This window comes from Eumetopias jubatus, unplaced genomic scaffold (genome assembly GCF_037043125.1).
Source record: "Eumetopias jubatus isolate StellerSeaLion01/CBP00866 unplaced genomic scaffold, mEumJub1_p1.0 scaffold_1, whole genome shotgun sequence".
Taxonomy (NCBI): domain Eukaryota; kingdom Metazoa; phylum Chordata; class Mammalia; order Carnivora; family Otariidae; genus Eumetopias; species Eumetopias jubatus.
This window is the reverse complement of record NW_028274807.1, coordinates 44,898,058-44,917,870: the sequence shown is the minus strand read 5'-3', so window position 1 is coordinate 44,917,870 and position 19,813 is coordinate 44,898,058. Positions and strand designations below refer to the sequence as shown.

The following is a 19,813-nucleotide window of genomic DNA, read 5'->3' as shown; positions in this document are numbered from 1 at the left end:
CTGGTCATAATATTTTATTAATTTTTGTGGCAATATTTTAGCTCAGTTAGGCCCATTATGTACCTTTCAAATAAAATTTAAATATATTTAGATTTTTCTTACTATTTTTATCTAAAACACAGTTAATTTAACAACAATTGTTTCTTAATATACTTCAGCAAAGTGAAATTTACTGGGGAGGACTGCTTAATAATATTATCCTTCCAGAATGTATAGTCTCAATATATGGATACTATATTTTATTTTGTGCCTAACTAACCTGTCTTTAAAGCAATACAGTTTTAATGAATTTTCTCATTTTAAAAGTGAGAAACAATTTATATTCTCTTCTCTGCTAAGTGGAAAAGTAGACTAAATGAACTTTCTTTTAATCCTAGAATGAAAGGCTGCTCAATGCAATATGTATGAAATTATGTAAAGATATGTACATATATATTTTATTTAAAGTGATACGCTGTTTTTATCCCCCATAGTTAAGAATGGTTGTTCTGAGTTGTATTTTTTACCCAACGGCAGCCAAAAGCCCTTAGATATAATCTGCTAATGTAGAGAGGAACAGAAGATGCTAATCTCTCTTATTCTGAAGATATATTTGATCAGATTTTGTTGACCTATGGGACGAAGGAAAAAAAGAGGAAATAGGAATTCCTTTTTAAAAGCCATTAACCAAATTCTATGATGTGTAGTTATTTGCTAAATTAAGGGTAAAATTGCATGGTAAATACAAGATGATTGTACAGTACTACTTGGCTTTGCTTTATCAGATGTATTTCTGAAGATTATCAGCAAAGTGAATTTATATGTATTAATATAAATAAGTCACATTCATTTAAGATGTTCTTAATAAAATACTAAACTTTCTATCTACACATTTTAGTTTTAGCAACTTTTTAAAAATTTTATAATTATTATAGATTCTCAAAATACATATAGTGAGATCCCATACATCATTTACTCAGCCTTCCCAGGGTTAACTATGTGCATAACTACAGTACAAAATCAAAACCAGAAAATAGACATTAGTAAAATCCACTGCGCTGTGGATGTGTATGTGTGTGTAGCTCTATGCAAGTTATCACATACGTAGCTTCATGTAACTACCACAACAATCAAAATATATAACTGTATTATCACCACAATGCTCTCTCCTGCCCTTCATGGCCATATCCCTCTCTCCCATTCCCCAGCTCTGGCCACCACTTATCTATTCTTCATGTCTATAATAATGTCATTTCAAGAATGTTATATAAGTGAATCACACAGTATGCATCCCTTTGAAATTGTCTTTTTCACTCAGCATAGAGCCCTTAAAGTTCATCCAAGTTGTGTGTATCAATAATTTGTTCCTTTTTATTGCTGAGTAATGAAATCAACCTTGCTGATACCTTATTCTTGAATTCTAGCCTCTAGAACTGTGAGAAAATAAATTTCTGCTGTTTAAACCACATAATCTGTGGCATTTGTTACAGCATAAGAATAGTTTTATCTTTATAAATTTGTCTCATATGTATATATGTGCCCATATACAACAATACTTTCTGCTATGAGACAATCATTTGTGTGTCCACATAATTTATGAATGCTTCTCAATGGGAGTTTTTAAAATCTCTGGTGATTTTCCTGTATCATGTACTGCAGTAAATCGTGTTATGAGGGAGTTAAAGAGAATATATACTTATAAAAATCACAGGGGTATTCATGCCTAACTATGTTGCAGTAAAAATCTATACTGTTATGAAGGGAACATTTAACTGAAAGCAACTGGATTTTTTAAAAAGACCATTCAACAACTTTTTACAAATGGTGCCTAACAACAACATTTGGATACATTTCTGGATATATTTTGCCATTTCTCTTCAGAGTGGATCAGAGTTAAGCATGTCGGCTGCAGTGTTTTTACAACATAGATATGAATTATAATTAACATGAATTCTTACTATTTGTTTTATTTGATATGGAAAATAAATGGCAGCATAAGCGGAGTAACTAAATTTCAATTCACTTAGCAACATTTTTTTTTATATCTGACGTTTGTTGGTAAGTGATATGGACTTGCTCATTAAATTGTACTTGTATAGGATTATATCAAAAGCAATGCATAAACATTGGAGAGAAGCATTATATCTAATTAACCTTACTAATAAGAAGTAATATAAAAAATATCTTTCTGGACCTTAGAAAATAGTAAGAAAAACAACCAGAAGATCACCTCTTTAGTGTATAGAGTATACAACTGCACCTCAGAGAATATAGGTCCACCAGGGATATTATGCATCTGAAGGGAGTTACGAATTTGTTTAGAGAAAACAGCAATGGAACTTACCAACTTGATCCGTGGTCACTGTAATAGCTGTGAATGGCTTGGGAGAAAAACTCAACTCAGAAACTCCATTCATGGCTTCTATTTCAAAGGTGTAATTCACGTGAGACACAAAGTCAAGTACTATCACAGAATTGTTGATCAGGCCAGAATGTCTTGGGATGAAGCGGAGTCCTCCACCACAGTCCTCACACTGGCTGGTGTCTAAGCCACATTTCTTACAGATTACACTGTATGTGAGATCTTTTCTCCCTCCTGTGTCACTTGGTGGGCTCCATTCCAAAATAAGGGCCGTTTCATTGATGTTAAAAGCCACATTCCTAGGAGCTGAAGGTGGCCCTAGAGAAAAGCAATTAAAAAAACAAATGTACATGTGTAGGACAATGAATTAGGGGGCTAACTTGAAAACTTCATCAATAAACATTTGTTTTGTTATTAGTTTGAACTCTTCTAATGGGAACCATAAGGAAATATGGTTAAAAACATCTGATTAAGCCTACTAAGAAAGGAGTCTGGGGGGGTAAGATGGTCTATATCTTAACTTTTTGGTATATTAATATGAATATTTAATATCAAAAGTCAAAAATCTCCAAAAGATATAGTAATTATACTTTGAAAATTTGCTTACTGGAATATATCATAAGCAAACATTGTTTTAAATTATGTGATGGTTTTAATTACATTTTAATAATTATATCACCATTTTCAAAATTTGAAAAAAATACTAACATACATATACAAAAACACAATATGTTTCTTAATATTTTTCCCATATGGATCACACTGTATAGAGTACTTAATATCCTTTAACTACTCCAGTATTTTCTTAAAATTGTGTCAATAATCTTTTATACTTATGTGAGTACTTCAAACCCCAGGTTTGTATCATTCCTTGCATAAACATTAACTGAAGGTCTACTAGGTGTCAGCACCACACTATGTCTGAAATAATACAGAATCCTTTCTGTAAGAGACTATGCTTTTGATAGATTGATTGCATAAATAAAATAAAATAACATTCCTGTCGTATTTTAGAACAATTAGTTTTAATAACTCTAAAACAATTCTTTAAATTTCTGCTATCAAGAAAATTTGCTTAGAAGATGGGATAGAATTATTTTCAACATTCTTTCCATAGAGAGAAATTCAGTTTTGGTATAGGGTCTTTATAGATCTCAAGATATAGTCATTCACTCATGAAATAAATTTTTTTTTAAGTGACGACTATGTGTGCCAGATAACCTGCTAGATCTTGGACTTACAGTGTGAATGTAACAGACAAATTCTTACTTTGCTATATACATTTAAGTTGAATGGCACGCAAATAAACACATTAAATAGAAGAATAAAATTCAAATTATAATAAGTAGTTGTGCAAAAATCAAAAGGAAAGGAGATGAAATAAACATTAACAGGAGGACCAGGGGCACCTGGGCGGCTAGTCAGTTGAGTCTGACTCTTGGCTTCGGCTCAGGTCATGATCTCAGGGTCATGGGATTGAGCCCCACATCGGGCTCCACTTTCAGTGTGGAGTCTGCTTGTTCCTCTCCCCCCTGCTCCTGCCCCCACTCACGTGCTCTTTCTCTCTCTCTCTCAAAATAAATGAAAAAATAAAATAAATAAATAAATAAATAAATAAATAAAATAAAATAAAAAAACATTATCAGGAGGACCCATCTGAGAAACACCCTGAGAAAGCCTCATGGAGGTGGTGAGGAAGAGGAGGTCAGAGGAGTGAGAAGAGTATTAAGGGTAGAAGGCTCTTTAGTCAAGAAAGATCTTAAAATAGTCAAGGAACTGGCAGATAATCACTGTGGCTAGAATGCCAAAGGAAAAAAGTAAGAAGTGAGTTTTAAGGAAGAGGAAGGGGTGGGAAAGTGCAAGACTCCTAGGCTCATCGTAATGACTCTGGATATTTTTCTATGTGCAACAGGAACAGGCTTAGAGATTTTATATATGGAGGTAATGTGTTTTAAAAAGAACATTCTGGCTTTAGGGAATAGTAGAGGGGACTCATTAGTAAGATCTGTTATACAGTGTTAGAGTAGCATACCTTACTCATAAATTTACATGACTATGTATTGGGTTTGATATATTAAGAACTGTTATTTTATATTTTCCTCTTTTTTAAGATTTTATTTATTTATTTGAGAGATAGCACGAGAGGGAAGAGGGTCAGAGGAAGAAGCAGACTCCCTGCTGAGCAGGGAGCCCGATGTGGGACTCGATCCCGGGACTCCAGGATCATGACCTGAGCCGAAGGCAGTCGCTTAACCAACTGAGCCACCCAGGTGCCCCTATTTTCCTTTTTCTTTTTGCTGGATCCTGGTAACAGCAACCTGATGGGTAGGGGCCTCAGTCATCTGTATGTATATTACCTAAAGCCTGACCTAGAAATGGGATGGTTAGCTTTTCTAACAGGTTTCTGCATACTTTGCTTTATGCCATTTCATGTTTCAGAGAGTTACAGAAGCATCTTTCTTCAGAAGGGAAAAGATGGAAGGCATTATAAGTTAGAGCACAGGGACATGTGTAGCTTTTTACCTCCAACCCAGACTTATGTCTGGGAGATGAAGATATACATTATCATTATCATAATAAGGTCTTCCTACAGAATGACATATTCATATTGTTGCTCTTTTCTCTTATTTATAAAGGAAAACATGAATTATTATTCACTTATATTTTCATGAATAGGAAGAATGTTATCAATTATGTTATGGGTGTCTGCAACTATATAACTGTCGGCCTGGAGATACTTAAAAAAAAAAGACAGACACCCTTCTTACTCAAGGGCCCTCATACCAATTTGCATGACGATTAAATAGCTTTTTAATTGCTGTTAAATTATGCCAGCTAAACTGTGATTTCATGCAAATATTAAGCTGTAATGACATGCAGTGAATCATTTACTAAGATTTAGAACTTGGAACAAAGAGAGACAATTAATTCTAATCCTCAGATTCAACTAAATTATGTGTCACTGGGTTTTTATGAATGTGGCCTGATTGCTTTGTTATCATTTATAAATTATACAAAGATTATGTGACATTGGGAAAAAAAACTTGGCAGCAATAACCCTTTTGGAGACATCTGTATTGAAACTTTTAGGGATTTCCTTACGTTGATTTTTTTTTTTCTTTAAAGGAAACAAGTAATTCACATAGAAGAAAAACAATCTCCACACTTCACCCTCCAGATTGACTTCATAAGAGAAGGGCCATTATTCTGATTTGCAACTAGATGTTTTTCAAGTCCATCATATAATAAACCTTACATTAAAACTACAATTTTATTTCTACTAGTGTATTTAGAAAATAAATCTTTAATCTTCTTTTTATTTTTTGCTTCACTTTGCATTCCCCCTTTACACTTTTAAAGAATAAAGGAATAGTGCTGCAATAGCAAACTTATGAGAAGCTGGGGACAGTGCTGTTTTTTCTCTTCAGAAAAGCATCTGAGCCAGCAGCCCCCATCTTCCTCTGAGTAACAGAGGCCAGGTGGGCTACAATTTTTATTTTGTTTTATTTCATTTTATGTAAAGTATTTTTAAATAAACTGCATTTCCCAAAATATATCCTGTGCCGTATCTCTAGTCCCATGAGCTATCATACAAAAAATGAGCTTGGTACTCCAGTTAAGACTCCTCTGGCCGACTGACCCTGGAACAAAAGTAACACAATTTGCTTCTCTTTGTTGAATCCAAAATTCCCAAACATTTGTTTATAGAACCTTATTTTCCAAGAAGTATCTATAGGAATACTAGCATCCTGCAGAACACTCTTACAGGCTGACACAGAAGGAGAGCAAACTTAAGGATATTTTAGTTACTACATCAATTGCTCCAGATTTATATTTCATGATTATAATTGTAGAAATATGCTACAAATAAACAGGGGTCTTATTCATACTGACTGGAGACTGATTATCCACCTACTGTATAGCTAATTACGTTTGCAGATGCATTTTCTAACATTAAGAACGATGAAAATTTGATCCAAATAACTGAGGATATCAAGTCATGGAAGGCTACTGTTTACTAAGCTATATTTTATCAGTTAAGTTACTACTTGGCAAAAATTTAAATGTGTTTGTTAATTTAATGACTATGATAAATATATTAGCATAGTTTCCTAATAAAAAGGAAATTTCTTCTTATTTATGAGTTTACAAATGAGAGAAAAATAGTTCTATGTTGATCTATGCCAAAGAGAACATTTAAAAAATATATTGAACCAACTAGAGAAATTTAGGTAAATGTTTTTGCAATGAGTAAATTTTAAAATTTGCTGAAGAAAGATAAACATATAGGAATAAATGAAAAAGTACATCTCTAGATTTTAATGATGTACTAAAAATATAGGTTGTCAGATTTGCATATGGGTATAATTTAAAACTCTAAAAGTCATCTCAGTTTTTGAATTATCACTATTAACTTTAACTTTTATCTATAGTTATATTTTAATCTAATGTCCATCCCAAATGAGCTTTGAAAAATATATTTAATAGGAGTAACTGCAAGCAGAGTTTTGTATTTTCCTTCTTTAAGCCACTTTGTGCTCTAAGTTTTGTTCATAAAATGTTTGTATATTTGGAAATGGATGATGAGTAATCACAAAAGTGGAGCTTCAACCTCACCAGAGGGAAGATAAACCAGTTTAGTCAGATAAGGAAATGAGGCCCAGGAAAGTATTGTAATTACGTGAAGGTAACATGCTGTATTCATGGTCAGATGATACCTCGGTCTTCTTTTTCTTTTTTTTAAAGATTTTATTTATTTATTTGAGAGAGGGAGAATGAGAGATAGCATGAGAGGGAAGAGGATCAGAGAGAGAAGCAGACTCTCTGCTGAGCAGGGAGCCTGATGCGGGACTCGATCCCGGGACTCCAGGATCATGACCTGAGCTGAAGGCAGTCGCTTAACCAACTGAGCCACCCAGGCGCCTGATACCTAGGTCTTCTTATGTTTAGAATTTTTTAACTCTATGTGTAGTCTTCCTATGGATAACAAAAAAAAAATGTCTGGTAAATAAATATTTAAAGTATTTTATAGGGCCTTGCTTAGAGTATTGTCAAATACAAACTTTCAAAACATACAAATTGAGAAATTTATTGCTTTCCAATGACAGATTCTTTTTAATAATGTTATCTTAGAGCATTTTTAAATAATTTTATATACAGAAGAGCAATTGAAAATAAAATCTTCAAGATAAATATTGCTCAAAATACAACACTATGCACACTTCAAATCCTTTGCATTCCACATATTTTCATTTTCTTCAATATTTTTACACCTACTTCAGTAACTAAACTATGCCAAAATTAAGACTTGCTATCCATTAATGTATTCATAGTACTGTAAATGATGAGAGATAATTCTTTTTAGATTCTCCATTATTTCTAAAACTCACAGTTAAAGAAAACAAACAAAAATCTAATAGACCAGATACCATTCACTTCCAGAATAAAAAAAACCCTAAACCTCTGAACCTTGTCACCATGTGTCTTCATAAGCAGGCCTCTTGCTTCCTTTTGATGCATCTCAATGCCTTTGTGCATAGTGTTCCTTTATGTCCTTTTGCTCTGCGGGAGACTCCTACTCATTCTTCATGTTCCAATTTAGGTGTTACCCCTTTGTGAAACTTCCCTATTGGTCCTCAGGCAGAAAGGAGCACTTTTATACCTTATAGGTATGATTTTTAAAAATAGAGCCAACGTTTTTGAGTACTAGTTTTGCTCTAAGAAGTGTACTTAATATTTTCCATGATTTATTTAATAGAGTTATCATGATAAACTCATAAGGTAGTTATTAATCACCATTTTATAGAAGATGTGACTAACACAATGTACACATTACACTGAAATATTTGTATCACTGTATACAAGTCTATCTTGGTCCAGCTTGATTCAGAGGTAATATGTGCTTTAACTAAGGGAACAAATAGAATGCATAGGTTTGTAGAATTCTCCAAGAATTATTTTTCAAATAGTGCCAATTTTCACATATATTGGAGGACAGATAGTTTGAGATTATAATTTTTCCAAGAGCCTGGTGTTACTGGCTACAGATAGATTCATATGACTTGAAAGTCACTTAAGAAGCAGAAGGGAATGTTTATATTATGGTAACTGAGATTAACAAATAAAGACCCAAAACAAAAAGGGTAGTCACCCATTTCTCTATCCATTGGGAAGGAATTTAAAACTTTTCAAAATACAAACAAAAAAACCCCAAAACTTCTCAAAATATAGTTCTGTGGACACTTAAAAACTTGAAAAGTAAACATTTGTGGCCCCACATTTCTATGCTATAGAACATAGATATAATTTTACCTTGGAAAAATTCCAAGAAATGGTTATAGGCTTCCTTCATCAATTCAGAAAAAAAATATAAACCCATAGAATAACTAATTGTATGAATTACAGAAATGTATTATAGCTGTACAGGTCAAGAGTTAAATGGCAAAATCACATGTATGAGAAAAGAACACTAAAATACAAATGAAATAATGAGAAGTCTGGCTTTGGGTCTTCTGAGTCAAATATCATCCAGTTCCCAAATACCATGAAAAAAATTATGCACACCTACATACAGTCCTTTCTGTGTCTGAGTCAATTATTTTTAAGTGAAGGCTTGTTAGAAAGAGAAAAGAGAAATATGAAGAGACTAAGCACAGTCATAATTTGGGAGGGAAAACAAAACAATAAATGGATTAAAGCAAATTAATAACCTTTCTCTAAATGCATAACAGTGTTGGGATAATAATGAATGCTATCTTTCCAATTATGGATGCTTCTCAGTAATTGGTTTGTTATGTACAAGTAGATGATATTGAATGGGACAATACTCTCTGAATTCCAACTATAGAGCCCTGGTAGCAAGTGGTAACTCAATTCTCCAGCATCAGCAGTATGACCACTTAATATCTCGTCCTATAGAGGAAACTCTCCCAAATAATTTGATAAAAGAACCTCCTCTGCTGAAATAAAAATGATAGTATTTATATTTAGGAAACTCCATGAAGCTCAAATGACATCCTACATCAGTGACCAGTATTGGGGAAACTGGGATTCATTGCATATAGTCATTTATTCCATAATGTAAGGTCATTTTAATTTTAATTAATTAATTAATTAATTAATTTTTAAAGATTTTTATTTATTTGACAGAGAGAGACACAGTGAGAGAGGGAACACTCCCTGAGCAGGGAGCCCAATGTGGGGCTTGATCCCAGGACTCTGGGATCATGACCTGAGCCGAAGGCAGATGCTTAACGACTGAGCCACCCAGGTGCCCCAAGGTCATTTTAATTTTAAAAATATACCACTGCAATAGACGGAGTGAATATTTAAAGTTATCTTCTATAATAAGACAAGATATAACACAGCCTTCTAGAAGTAACACAATCCATCTTTGCAACTTCTCCCATTCTGCTATCTGCAAAACCGTGGTCCTACATCATGTTTACAATGAGCCACCTACCCAAATCAGTTCCACTTTTGTATTTTAGTTGTGAGATGGAAAAGCATGGAACCAGAATGGGTTCTTCATGCAAAACATGCTTAGGAAAGAGAGAAGAAAAAAACTTAAAGATATGAGAAAAAAAAGAAGAGATACAAGCAGAGCTGTGATACCTGGCTGTGAACATCCTGTCCCCACCTAGAAGTGGGGGACCTGAGTAGGGAAGCTGAAATGAAGAACACCGCTCCTGCTGCATTTCAACACACTACTTATTCTATACTCAAAATAAGAATGAGAGAATCATGGCTTTTTTAAGTTGCCAGTTATTCCAGCAGGAAAGAAGCCATTTTACAATGTTAGCCTTAGAGCAAAAGTAAATTCAACTTTTATATGTTCATGTCAGTCCTGGTCACTGCAGTTCAAATACAAAGATACAAAAACATGATATTTGCCTTTATATTAAGAATTACGGGGCGCCTGGGTGGCTCAGTCGGTTAAGCGGCTGCCTTCAGCTCAGGTCATAATCCCAGGGTCCTGGGATCGAGCCCCGCATTGGGCTCCCTGCTCGGTGGGGAGCCTGCTTCTCTCTCTCCCTCTGCCTGCCTCTCTGCCTACTTGTTCTCTCTCTGCCAAATAAATAAATAAAATCTCAAAAAAAAAAAAAGAATTATGTTGAGGGGTGCCTGGGTGGCTCAGTCGGTTAAGCATCTGTCTTCAGCTAAGGTCATAATCCCAGAGCCCTGGGATCAAGCTCTGCATTGGGCTTCCTGCTCAGCAGGGAGCCTGCTTCTCCCTCTGCCCCTCCCCCTCCCCTCATGCTCTCTCTCTGCATGCTCTCTCTCGCTCTAAAATGAATAAAATCTTAAAAAAAAAGAATGAAGTTTGAACAAACTGGTTTTACTCACAAGATATTTGATTCATATTTAGATGACAAAAAAAGAGAAATTCTTAATGATGAGTATATATATATATATATATATACGGGTAATTCTAATGGAATATATATATATAAAATTCACATTTATCATATATATATATACATATATATATATATATGATTTCTAAGTGGGTAACACAAATGTTTGTTGAACGTGTTAATCTTCCAGCACCTGTTCAGTAGCTTTAAAAAGATCCTATTGATTTAAACACATGAGAAACATCAAAGTAAAAATTCTATGACAGTGTAATTATATTTTGTCTAACTTCTCATGCATCCATATGTTAGACCCTCACTTCATTTCTTTTGATCCTTTCATGCTCTCTGCCTTTCCTGCTGAATAAATACTTTTTCAGTAATTCTTATTTTCCTTTGTTTCTTTAGCCTCAGTGAGTATTTTTCCCTTCTGGCCTGGAAAAGCCTTAGGTAGTTATTTTGATAAGAGATTTCTTGTCAGGCAGTGGTGTCTCCTGTGTTCTCAACTGCTCTCAGAGGCAGCCCTAATTGACCAAGACCTGATATTAAGGAGTGTCCTCCACAGCTCACCCTTTAAAGCACAGAATATGCATTAATTAGTCACCTGAGAAATAAAGTTATGAGTTTATGAAGTAGATTAAAAATCTAGAGAAAACATTCAATATTTCATTTTTTTAAATTTTATTTTATTATGTTATGTTAGTCACCATACAGTACATTATTAGTTTTTGATGTAGTGTTCCATGATTCATTGTTGCATATCTTATTCATAATTCCATTTATATATTTTACAGTTTAAGCAAAAAGGACAAAAGGAATTTTTAAAAATCAAGAAGACCTAAACTCAAGTATGTTGCAATATAACTGGTTAGTAGGGCTGTTTGAGAGATCCTAATATAGTTAAAATTAGAGGGAAAGAAATAGGTCAGGGCAGGATGGATTGATTCTAATGAGTCTGGCAAATAGGGGTTGGGCTTTGAAAGACCTTAGGCAGAAGTGGTAATATGATCAATATGATATGATCTTGTTTCTAAAAGTTTGGAATATTTTGGAGCTGTGGAAGACTAAAGGAAGGAGACTTGCCAGGATATTATTAAACTAACCCAAGGGAGAGTCAAAGATGTCAACTAAAAGGATAGGGCCAGGAACTGACAGGAAGGACTGGACAGAAGAAATGTTAAGAGGTAGAACTGATAGGACTTGTGACTACTACATGTTAGGGCAAGGGCAGGAATTATGATTCCAAGCTTTCTGGCTTAGATAGGGTAAATAAGGATTCACCAGGATAAATAAATAAAGCTAGGGTGGATAAGCAGGCTGAAAGAAAAAGCAATAAATTGGTTTTTGCAGGTTGAACTTGAAATTATTAGTTTACTCATTCATCAAATATTTATTTAGGGCCTAGTGTCTAGTACCTAGGTACTATTATTATTAGTAGTAATTTTGTGCTGGAGATACAGGAGAGAAAGAACGTCCATGATCTCATGGGTCTTACAGTCTAGTATGACTAAGATGATAATAAACAAAGAAGCAAGTGTACAAATGAATCAGAAATTTTAAAGACAGATACATGAAAAAGTGCTCAACATCGCTCGACATCAGGGAAATCCAAATCAAAACCTCAATGAGATACCACCTCACACCCATCAGAATGGCTAAAATTAACAAGTCAGGAAACGACAGATGTTGGCAGGGATGCGGAGAAAGGGGAACCCTCCTACACTGTTGGTGGGAATGCAAGCTGGTGCAGCCACTCTGGAAAACAGTATGGAGGTTCCTCAAAAAGTTGAAAATAGAGCTACCATATGACCCAGCAATTATACTTATAGGTATTTACCCCAAAGATACAAATGTAGTGATCTGAAGGGGTATGTGGACCCCGATGTTTATAGCAGCAATGTCCACAATAGTTAAACTATGGAAAGAGCCAAGATGTCCATCGACAGATGAGTGGATAAAGAAGAAGTGGTATATATAATGGAATATTATGCAGCCATCAAAAGGAATGAAATCTTGCCATTTGCAATAATGTGTATGGAACTAAAGGGTATTATGCTGAGCGAAAAAAGTCAATCAGAGAAAGACATGTATCATATGACCTCACTGATATGAGGAATTCTTAATCTCAGGAAACAAACTGAGGGTTGCTGGAGTGGGGGGAGGTGGGAGGGATGGGGTGGCTGGGTGATAGACATTGGGAAGGGTATATGCTATGGTAAGCATTGTGAATTGTGTAAGACTGATGAATCACAGACCTGTACCTCTGAAACAAATAATACATTACATGTTAAAAAAAAAAAAAAAAAAGAAGAAGAAGATAGTAGGAAGGGAAAAATGAAGGGGGGGAATCGGAGGGGGTGACGAACCATGAGAGACTATGGACTCTGAGAAACAAACTGAGGGTTCTAGAAGGGAGGGGAGTAGGGGATGGATTAGCCTGGTGATGGGTATTAAAGAGGGCATGTATTAAATGGAGCACTGAGTGTTATATACAAATAATGAATCATTGAGCACTACATCAAAAACTAATGATGTAATGTATGGTGACTAACATAACATAATAAAATAAAATAAAATAAACTAATGATGTAATGTATGGTGATTAACATAATAAAATAAAATTAAAAAATTAAAAGTGATATAAAAAAGAGTACTGGGAGGAATTCTATTTTTGAATGATTGGTCAGGGAGTACCTGTCCTAAGAGCTGATATCTGAGCCTGAAGGACAAAAAGAAAATAACCCTAAGACCTTGAGGGAGAGTATTTCAAGTAGAAGAAACTGCTGGCCCTAAGGATGACAACAAGCTTAGCATCTTGGAAGTCGATAAGTTTAATAATCAAAGAGAGTATGGTGTGAAGTAAGCTCAGACATTTGGGCAGGTTTCCACAGGGCACTTAGTTTGCCAAATCCCACAATCAGTTGGTTAGGCAACTTTGGACTTTAGGAGAAAAGACCAGAATATGAATAAAAATATAGGAACCATCTATTTACAGGTGATTCAAGCCCTGAGAATGAGAACATATGAAAAAACAAGAAAGCAAAAAAAGGAATGTAAGGAAAACTAACATTTAATGGGTAAAGAAACGAAGAGAAACCATCAATGGCAATGAATACAATAGTAAGAAAATTAAGAGGGTGAAGAGGAGATTACAATGTCCTAGAATAAAAAGGAACAGATAGTTTCAAGAAACAGGGAATGATCAAAAGAGTTAGACATCATAAATATATTTATTTCTAACACAAAATGGCAAAGATCGTTGGTGAATTATTCCTGACGTAGTTTATTTGAAGTAGTAGGGGGAAAAATCTGATGACTCTCCTAGCGTGAAGAGTAAAAATCTGAATACAGTAGAGTAAAAAGTAAATAATAATAATAATAATAATAATAATAATAAAATAAAGAAGGAACTGTAGCCAATAAAGACTGCTCTCCCAAGATTTTTTTTTTTTTGGAAGAGAAAAAATATTGGTCTTGGAGTATTCTTTTAATGATAGAAGTTTGAGTATAGTTATAGGTTGTGAGGAAGAAGTTAGTGGGAACAAAATGTCAGAAAAGTAAACTAACAAAAACCAGGCCCAGCAGAAGACTGAAGATAGGTCAATCTCTTGCCCACCACTATTAGAGGGATTAACTTTGAATATGAGGCATCTTCTTTTTTTAATTGTAGCCGTTTGAAAAGCCTAAAAATGTTTATGTGGACACCTTTCCAAAGAAGATAGACAGATAGCAAAAAACATATGAAAAGAAGCTCCATATCACATGTCATTAGGGAAATACAAATTAAAACAACAATAAAATTCTACTACACACCTATCAGAAAGGGCCAAAGTCCAGAATACTGGCAACACCAAGTGATGGCAAGGATGTGGAGCAACAGGAACTCTCATTCTTTATTGGTGGGAATGCAAAATGGTAGTTCAGTAGTTTCTTAACAAAATTAAACATACTTTTACCATATTATCTAGCAGTCATGCTCCTTGGTACCTACCCTAAAAGAACTGAAGACTTATGTCCATCCAAAAACCTGCACATGCATGTTTATAGCAGCTTATTCCTAACTGTCAAAACTAGGAAGCAATCAAGTTGTCTTTCAGTAGGTAAGTAGCTAAGTAAACTGTGGTACAACCAGACAATGGAGTATTATTCAGTACTAAAAAGAAATGAGCTATCCAGCCATGAAAAAGCATGGAGGGATCTTAAATGCATATTACTAAGTGAAAGAAGCCATTCTGAAAGTCTGCATACTGTAGGATTCCAACTATATGACATTCTAGAAAAGGCAAAAGTATGGAGACAGTAAAAAGATGAGTGGTTGCCAGAGGTTAGTGGGGCACAGAGGAGCTCTAGGGCAGTGAAAATACTCTGTATGATACTGTAATGTTGGATACATGCCCTATACAAACCCACAGAATGTACAATGTGCACACCACGAGTGAACCCTAATGTAAACTGTGGACTTTAGGTGATTGTGATATGCAAATGTAGGTTCATCAGTTGTACAAATGTACCACTCCAAGTGGGGGCTGTTAATAATGAGGGAGGCTGTGCATATTTGGGAGCGGGGAGGTATATATGGAACTTTTCTATATTTTCTCTTAATTTTGTTTGTGAATCTCAAACTGCACTAAAAGAATAAAATCTTAATAAACATTTTTATGTGAATAAATCTTATATATGATGTATCTCAAGATTATGAAATAAAAAGACACCTATCTCTACAGTGAAAACCCAAAGAAATCATAAAGCTCTTAATGGTGAAATTACATTTTTAAGGGTTGTTGTTATTGTTTTGATGATGGCACTAAGGAGTAGGGGAAGACTTCTTGGAGTCCTTAAAATCATATCAATTATATGATCACATGTTATCCTTATATATAAAATCATTCCATACTAGGCCATTGACTAGCCAAAGTCCTGGTTTGTCATTTCCAATATTTTAGTCCTTCACTTTCTTTTAAACTCATACATTCAAAAACTCTCTGCCCCTGATACTAAGGAGAAAATCTGCCTCCTTTTAAATCCCTGGAAGATTCTCTGAAAGCAGTTTCAAATGCTAAGACTGACAAAAACACCAGGAAGTGATTGCACTGCCTGCTAACTGACCCAGATTCTGACCTTCAGATAATGCACTATAGGAACAAAGGTGATAAAGAATGTCTAATTCATAGATACATGATCTAGAAGTTAAGAGAGCATGCATCTATTAAAATTTGGCTCTTATTTGTGGTTAATGAAAAACAGAAAAGGCTGACTGCTTGTTTGATTCTTGGCCTCAGAAGTTCTATATCTCAGTGAACTTACCCTGGTCTTCTTAAGTCTTATTGTTCAGTGACCTCCTGACTTGTCACTTTTCTGATTTTTCTTCCCCAACCATCTCATTTTCCAATTTTTAGGAGCAATGATACTTTGGAGTTTAGGATCCTTACTTTTTCTGCATATGTTGTAATAACCGTGAAGGTCTCTCACCTTAGAGTATAATTCAGAAAACCTGACTAATCTCAGATAGGCAACAGAAATGCAGGACTTAAAATGTTTTGTGAAAAGGTAAAAAATTCAGTATATTATTTTTTTCAGTTTGTAAGAATGCAGATGATGGGAATCATGAGCCCAGTATAGTAGTATTAACCATAAAGTGTATAACAGTTTGAATACTAGCTGATCAAAAGGCAACAGAAATGCAGGACTTAAAATATTTTGTGAAAAGGCAAAAAATTCAGTATATTATTTTTTTTTCAGTTTGTAAGAATGCAGATGATGGGAACCATGAACCCAGTATAGTAGTATCAACCATAAAGTGTATAACAGTTTGAATACTAGCTGATCAAAAACTATTTCAAAATGGATTATAAGAGAATAACTTTCTGTGTTAAACAAACATATATGTAGCACCTACTATGTGCTAGGTGTTGTTCTTAGCACCTTTCAAATATTAAATTATTTAATCATCGTAGCTACAGAATGAAGTATACTGTTATTATCACTATGCATGGGTTAACTGAGGCTAAGAGAGGTTAAACAATTTGCCCAAAGTTACATAGCTATTAAGCACCAACACCAAGATTCATACTCGATAATTTGACTCTAAAAGATGGTTAACTTACAATATACTACGCTAAGTTTTGTTAAAACATGACAGAAGTTCTTAAGAGAGTAGCACAGAAAAGACTTGAGAGGGGAGCCTCCTGAGGCTGGACTAGGGAGATCTCACTAAAGTTTTCACCTTTTTTTAGGATGGTTTTATCTTTCAATATTTGATGGCAACACAAAATCCTGTTCTCTGTCTAAAACTCTGTCCAACAATGACCAGAATCAAATCTTTCTCTGCTTCTATATTTAGTATAGCTGCAGGCTAGCGTGGTCGTGATGAGCATGGGGTGATGTGTGGAATTGTTGAATCACCATATTGTGCACCTGCAACTAATATAACACTGTATGTTAACTACACTGGAATTAAAATAAAATAAAGTAAAATAAAATAAAAGAAAAAGAAAACAGCCATAACAAGAGATTAATAAAGATGGTGAAAGGCCAGACAGACAATCAGAGTTCCCTGGTAAATGATATCTATTGATTAAAACAAAATTAAAACATAAAAGATAAAAAACATAAAAACATAATTTATAATACCAAGTATAAAAAAGGAAATTTTCTAGAGGAAAGAAAAATCCAAGAAACATAAAACATTAAGCTGATAAGTACATATATCTGATTCAATGCCTGACTAGTTTACCAGGTTTGTGAACCTTGTTGTATCCAAAATTTATTTCCTTAATCAGACTCTCATTCCAAAGAACTGCAAGCCTATCCTGCTACCTTACTGAAGGGTTAGATTGATGAGAACCAATTTATTCCTTCAATTTGTCAATTGTCTATTTAAGGCCTCCTAAGAAAATAAAAATAAAAATTCTCCTCGATCACTTACCTAGGAAGTTCCACTCAGTTTCTGATACAGGTTTTGAGAAATACTTTCCTAGCCATTTGAAATACCACCATTTACCTAAGCTGTAGTATGCTGTTCACAATACAGTAACCATGCAAGAAGGATTACATATATATAGTAACAGCAAGGTCTTCCTGTTAAAAACTGTACATAATTAGGTGAGAAATTATATTTCAGAATTTCCTTTTTCTATTTATTAACTTAAAATATGTTCCCAATGAAAAAAAATGTCAGGTAGTAATTTTCCAGGCTGCAAGTTTCTGAAGAAAATGGTCACTCAGCATTTACAATCAGAAAACAAAACTTACAGCTACTAATGAATGTGTTACTTTTTAATTAAATGTATTCTATAAAAATATTTTATATTAAAGTCTCTAGTAATGCAGATAATTCTACAGACTGCATAAGTTAAAAGAAATGGGACACCACCATTGTCTCTAAGGAATATGTAATATTACATAATTCTCAATCTATTTTTGCCTTTATGGAATTACATAAGATAAACAATAGTTCGGCACTAATTCATCAAACAGAAGGGCAAATTTTCACTGTAATATCTTATTTACATATTTAACAAGACTTTTATAGCTACCTAAGAGATGACATTTTACTTTTGCATAGCTTAGCAATGCATTAATAGATTCACTTTTACTTTTTAAATGTACAGATATTTCATAATACTTTATAATAAAAGAGTACAAATAATTTAAAATTCTCAGTGCATGCATTAAAATGACCTTCACATTTAAATTTAATATTGTATTGGTTCCAACCCAAAGATTGGAAAGTGAAAGGTGAAATGTGGAAAAACTCAAAACACTTTCCTTTAAAGACAAATGTCAAGGAAAACTAGAACTTTACTGCAAAACAATAGCACAATGACTTTTTAAGTTCCATCTGGAAGCTCCCCCACACACTGAACTTGATGTTCCTAAATTGATGTGCCTTAAAATGGACAAGGGTGAAGCAAAGAACAAGTTTTGTTTATAAATTCTTAGGTAGCCTTAAACTGCTTTAACTTCCTAAGGACAGATTATGGTTTGGAAAAATTTCCAGGGCCTCACACCAGTGCTGGGATTTGCATGTCCTGGATCAATGTGAATTTTGAGGAATAGGCACTTCCTTTGCAAGCAGGTGAAAAGTAACTATGCTGAGAGAAAGAGAAACTTTTTTTCTTCACTTGTTAACAAAGACAAATACACTGTTGCCACAGAATTTTGTATGTCTAGTTTTTAAAACAATTTAGAATAAAGAAACCAAAGGGTTGAAAACAGGATTTCCAAATGCAAAATTGTATCGACTTACTGGTACATGCCATGGAAGGTGGGTCTTTTTCAGCTCGGAAGTAACCCTTTTCACACTGACAGACAGAAGTTGCTTCCATATAGGTGAAACTGTGGGGAGGGCATTTAGAACATTTTGTGTTCCCAGCAAATGCTTTATAGAATCCTGGTCTGCAAGCTGTAAAAAGAGGAAAATATTTTTATTGTTATTATTGCTTGCCTTATTTTATTTGTACACATACATGTTTTAATTGACACACATTTTGATCTCAAGAGTTCAGTGTTACACATATACAGAAAAGTCAATATATGTTAATATTAATAATGAAATTAGTTATTCAAAATCTGTAACATAATGGTGACGTCATATTTAGGATCAGGTTGCTATTTTGGAAAGTGTACCTGATACACATACACAAAATAATTGATTACCAGAGTGTGGGGATGCCGCTCACCGGCAGTAAGGGGAATGATTTTGTGTAGTTCTAGGAGATAGCATTAAATAACATTGAATTACATTGTGTAAAATGTATTTGCATTCCATTTTTCCCTCAATCCTTCTGAGTACTAAAGGAGAAAGTCCCAGTGTGGGGTTGGCATTTCTTTTTTTTTTTTTTTTTTAAGATTTTATTTATTTATTTGAGAGAGAGAATGAGATAGAGAGCATGAGAGGGGGGAGGGTCAGAGGGAGAAGCAGACTCCCTGCTGAACAAGGAGCCTGATGTGGGACTTGATCCTGGGACTCCAGGATCATGACCTGAACTGAAGCCAGTCGCTTAACCAACTGAGCCACCCAGGCACCCAGGGCTGGTATTTCTTAACACCTGTCCTATTGGTGAAAAAAATTTTTTTAAACAAAATGAAAGCTGGCTTTAGGTTCAGAGACTTTAGC

At 34.3% G+C, this 19,813-nt stretch overlaps 1 protein-coding gene across 3 annotated transcripts in view; it reads right to left on the bottom strand.

The window, feature by feature from the left end:
• The window catches only part of EPHA6 (EPH receptor A6), an 819,528-nt gene that overhangs the window by 429,386 nt on the left and 370,329 nt on the right, over positions 1–19,813 (bottom strand). For all 3 annotated transcript variants that reach the window (XM_088025312.1, XM_088025358.1, XM_028119182.1), the window contains exons 4-5: positions 18,944–19,099; positions 2,324–2,659 (exon numbers count right to left, since the gene is read on the bottom strand). In XM_088025312.1, the coding sequence (XP_087881438.1) occupies positions 2,324–2,659; positions 18,944–19,099 (492 nt within the window). The remainder of the gene's footprint in view (positions 1–2,323; positions 2,660–18,943; positions 19,100–19,813) is intronic.